General features: G+C 41.5%; 2 protein-coding genes across 3 annotated transcripts; one reads left to right on the forward strand and one right to left on the reverse strand.

Moving 5' to 3' along the window:
- Positions 1–588: 588 nt before the first annotated feature.
- On the forward strand, positions 589–2412 carry LOC120250209 (mediator of RNA polymerase II transcription subunit 7a-like). The gene is made up of 5 exons (XM_039259002.1): positions 589–760; positions 874–943; positions 1434–1600; positions 1692–1765; positions 2221–2412. Exons 1-5 carry the CDS (start codon positions 617–619, stop codon positions 2285–2287), a joined length of 522 nt encoding a protein of 173 aa, XP_039114936.1. The 5' UTR covers positions 589–616; the 3' UTR covers positions 2288–2412.
- Positions 2413–2575: 163 nt separating this feature from the next.
- Positions 2576–3936, reverse strand: LOC120250207 (germin-like protein 5-1). 2 transcript variants are annotated; one of them, XM_039259000.1, is made up of 2 exons: positions 3720–3936; positions 2576–3553 (listed from the first exon to the last, which is right to left on the reverse strand). In XM_039259000.1, exons 1-2 carry the CDS (start codon positions 3838–3840, stop codon positions 3009–3011), a joined length of 666 nt encoding a protein of 221 aa, XP_039114934.1. In that variant the 5' UTR covers positions 3841–3936; the 3' UTR covers positions 2576–3008. The 2 variants fall into 2 exon arrangements, with proteins under 2 accessions (XP_039114934.1, XP_039114935.1); XM_039259001.1 differs by having other exon boundaries at positions 3688–3862.
- Positions 3937–4153: the final 217 nt, after the last annotated feature.

A 4153-nucleotide genomic window follows, 5' to 3' on the forward strand; every position in this document is an offset into this window, starting at 1 on the left:
AAGACTGTAATGCCTAACCTTTGAAGAAAATGAAAAACCATTTCTCTAATTCATGATGACATACACATGACATGAGATAGTATTTAATGAAATGACGTGGAGATAAAATTGACTAGTTATAAAATGAACAACCCAACCCAACCCAACCCAACCCAACCCGTAGGCAGCACAATAAAACAAAAGGAAGTCTGCATGCACATGAGTGACAAAGCTTCTCCTCGGCTCATGTTTGTTCATTGATACTAAACGTTATAGAGCAGCATTTATTTAGTAAGGTGGAAGTAAGGTGCCAATATATTATATATATATAACATTATATTGATTTTATTTCCATGAAGAAGCTCCTTCCGAGAACCAGAGAGCAGCGATCGTCGAAGTTGGATCATTATTGGTAGGGTAGGCTTTGTTGTATCTATTAAATTAAGATCCAACAGAATTATGGATCACAGGTGGGCTTGGCCCATGACAATAAATGTAGGCGTACAAATAAATAAAAAGAAGTAAACGACGGGCCAACGCCGTACTAGTGGGCCTTTTGAATATGATAGATAAAAAAAGGCCCTGAGTAATCCCAAGTCCACCAAGTCCAAGGGAAGGCGCCTGAAGAGAAGAGAAGATGGCATCGGCGACGTCGGCGTCGTTCCCTCCGCCACCGCCGTACTACCGGCTCTACAAAGACTATATCGACGATCCCAAGTCCGCCCCGGAGCCTCCTCCACCTCTCCAAGAGAGCTTCCCCCTTTTCGGCCAGCACTTCACCGTACGCATCTCTCTCTCTCTCTCACACACATCACACATGCCTCAAATTCTTAGGGTTTTCGTTTGTCTTTGTCTTCTTGATCGCTTCAACTGCATATGGTAATGGTAAACCAGATTGATTTGGTGCTGCCGAGCCTCGAGGATCAAGGGGTTCGCCAGCTCTACCCCAAGAGTCCCATCATCGGTGCGTTGCGTACCCATTCCCTATCACTTCGTCATTTATTTACCTCTTAATGCAAAAAAAAAAAAAAAAACAACTTTTTGGAGGGTCTCATTAATTTGTTGTTTCTTCCTCATAGTCGTTGAAATGAAAACCACAGTGATTTATGGAATGAGGAATTGAGGAATATACAAGTAATAATTATTTTGGCATGCTTTAATCTTGAGATATTGATGATGATTTCTGTACAATTTCAGAACTATCCCTACACCCTGACTTGAACTTTTGCTTTGTATCTTTAAATCAACTGGAAAGATGACATATCCAAATAGAGCATTTAAGTGAGCCTTGCATTGTCCTGCCATTTTCGCAATCTATTTGGTTAGCTATTCCTTTTGTCGAATGGTAACTGCTTATGATTATTATTACTTATTAGTGTACACTGTGCAGCCATAAGTTCAGTTTCTTGTAGTAATAGTGACAAGTTCCTTGTATATATAATGTTCCTGTGTAGATTTCAAGAAGGAGTTGACCTCACTTAATAGGGAGCTACAACTACACATCTTAGAGCTTGCTGATGTCCTTGTGGAAAGACCTTCTCAATATGCTCGAAGAGTGGAAGACATATCTCTTATCTTTAAGAACTTGCATCATCTCCTCAATTCCCTGCGTCCTCACCAGGTTTACAGCATTCTCATCTTTATTGAGTTTCCTCCTATTCCTAAATTTTTTTTTCTTTTATTGAAATGCTTTTGATATTCTTTGTACTCAGGCTAGAGCGACACTTATTCACATACTTGAACGTCAAATTCAGCGTCGAAAAGAGGCTGTTGATGACGTAAAAAGGTACATTCATCATTCAAGTTTCCCTTGAAAAATAGTGGATTATGATGGATTTTAATCAGAACATTTTGAGAGCAATGTGCTATCTGATGAGTAGGCTTTAACTTTTAACAAGTTATATTGCAAAATTTTGGACCAAAGGAACTCGTCTTAACTATGCCCAAAATAATTGCTTCTTAAAGCACCAAAAGATTGGTGTGCTTCTTTTGTAAACCCAAACAGAGTGCCAGGATGCCAAATTATGATCATAGATTATTGCTCCTCCTTAGTTACGTATAGCAAAGTTTATCATTCCGATATCAACTTTTCATTTTCTGCATTAAATGGTTTGATGCATGGCTGTAAACGCTGTAAGCAAATCATGGCCGTTGCTTCGAATTTTCCTGCATTTTTTTTATTTTCTTTTTGGCTATGTGGTGATATTTTGAGTGTGGTCATGGTATATTTTTCTGCTTCAGGAGGAGAGCAGAGGCACAGAGACTTCTGAAGGAATCTCTTTTAGTCTTGGACGGTCAGCTGCCTTGAAGCGTTGTAATTAGTTTCCTGTATCAATGTCGTAAAAGAGAAGAAATTATGTATGAACTTCTATCTGAGCATTAAGCTAGGTATTGATTTATTAGCTAAGAAGTGCCATGTCCTTTGTTGCCTTTTCCTCTATTTCCCTCTGTTGCCTTGTCCTCTATTGCCCTCTGTTGCTCTCAGAATACACGGTAATTATCACCTAAAAAGCGCATCCGCAGGTGGGGTGGAAAATGAATCCTGTACAAGAGTAGGTGCAATTACATTTGGATTATCTTGATTTTGAAGCCAGTGTTAATTATAATTTTCAATATATTTCTGTTTGCATTGTGTGTGAACTAGAGCAGAATCATCTGATTCATAGTGAACGTTGTCACTACATATTTTGCATGCTTGATGGAATTTTTTCTTTGTAATAATCAATATGGGAGTATTTTTGCTTGTCTGCATCTATGCCATGGTAATATGTCCAGTCAATCTTTTATGGGGATGAGGTAGATTTTAGAGCGGTTGGTAAGAAAATTGAGACGTATCTGACATATGACATATTGCTTGTGATGAACATTTTACATGTATCAAGTATAAAATGAAATGAGTGGTGGTGGATTTGTGATTAACATGCATGTATCAGGCATCAAGTGAAATTGAGTAGCAGATGGATGAATCTTGAAGCGACAATATAACAAAGCAGGGAGAGGGAGATAAGAGGCTGGGGTGACTTATATAGTTATTTGGGGTGGAGGCGGTCCTTGATCTTGTCCACCTCATTGGACCCAATCTGAAAGGCCTTCTCCAGCACGTCCTCCGGAACCGCTGGAGAAGCTGTGAAGAGTGTGAGTGCCAGAGACTGGGTCCCAGGGAGCTGGCTGTTGAAAGCCGCCAATGCCGCAGCTGGTGTGGTGCCAGTGTTCCTCTGGAAGTGGACAAGACCTCGAGGGAAGACAAAGACCTCACCTGCAGAGATGGTTTTGGAGATGAGCTTGTTGGCCGTGGTGATGAAGCCTACTTCCAAGGTGCCCTCCAGGACAAATGCAATCCCGGTGGCTCGGGAGTGAGTGTGGGGTGGGTTCACACCCCCGGGGGCGTAGTCCACCCGGGCCATTGAGATTCCGAGCGTGTTGAGACCTGGGATCTTCTCCACTGTGGCTGCGCTTGCCTTGGACCCAACCACGGTGCTGTTGGTGTCCCCTGCTGTTGCTAGTCCTGCGTAGCTGAAGTCAGCTTCGCTCACTGTTGCTGTCGGCTTGCATGCAAACCCATTAACCCTCAGAGCTATGACAAAGTCATGCATGCATGACAAGAGACAAGAGCAGAGTTAGTTAAACAGCCACGATGCATTGTCGTCTTAACGAGATTACAGCCATTTAAAATAAATTAAATATGCATGAATATGAACACACACGCACACACACACAGAGAGGTAATCATATGACGATACTGCTATTGAGATCGGCAACGCAGAGATCTTGGAGCAAGTTAGGATCAGCGGCCACAGAGGCGGTGTCAGAGAAGAGTAGGAAGATGGAAAAGAGGCTTTGGATGAAAGAAGCGTCCTTCATGCTGCTTCTGCTTCTTGTTTTGTTTTCTTTAGTTTTGTTTACACCGGAATAGGAAAATTTTAAAATATATATATATATATGTTTGATGGATGGACGGCGAGGGTGGAGGATGTTATTTATTTATAGGAAGCAGAGGAAGCCTTTCAACACTCTTAAGGTGGTCATGACAATGAGGGAGTGTTTGTTGCTGATGTTTAGGAAACTTGATACGTGAGTGTGCGTCCTTGTCTTTGCCCAACTAACTCTTAAGGTAGGGAAGAGGGCAAGAGAAACTGGCAAGCTAAGCTATGTTCAATTGCATACTTTGACAGGT

This window comes from Dioscorea cayenensis, chromosome 19 (assembly GCF_009730915.1).
Source record: "Dioscorea cayenensis subsp. rotundata cultivar TDr96_F1 chromosome 19, TDr96_F1_v2_PseudoChromosome.rev07_lg8_w22 25.fasta, whole genome shotgun sequence".
Classification (NCBI taxonomy): domain Eukaryota; kingdom Viridiplantae; phylum Streptophyta; class Magnoliopsida; order Dioscoreales; family Dioscoreaceae; genus Dioscorea; species Dioscorea cayenensis.

Bases quoted from the DNA above. Each gene is read 5' to 3' on its own strand.
- LOC120250207 (XM_039259000.1), bottom strand. From the start codon at position 3,840: ATGAAGGACGCTTCTTTCATCCAAAGCCTCTTTTCCATCTTCCTACTC. The intron at 3,554-3,719 runs GTATCGTCATAT...ACTTTGTCATAG, and splicing joins CGTTGCCGATCTCAATAGCA to CTCTGAGGGTTAATGGGTTT.
- LOC120250209 (XM_039259002.1), top strand. From the start codon at position 617: ATGGCATCGGCGACGTCGGCGTCGTTCCCTCCGCCACCGCCGTACTAC. The intron at 944-1,433 runs GTGCGTTGCGTA...GTTCCTGTGTAG, and splicing joins CCCCAAGAGTCCCATCATCG to ATTTCAAGAAGGAGTTGACC. The intron at 1,601-1,691 runs GTTTACAGCATT...CTTTGTACTCAG, and splicing joins ATTCCCTGCGTCCTCACCAG to GCTAGAGCGACACTTATTCA.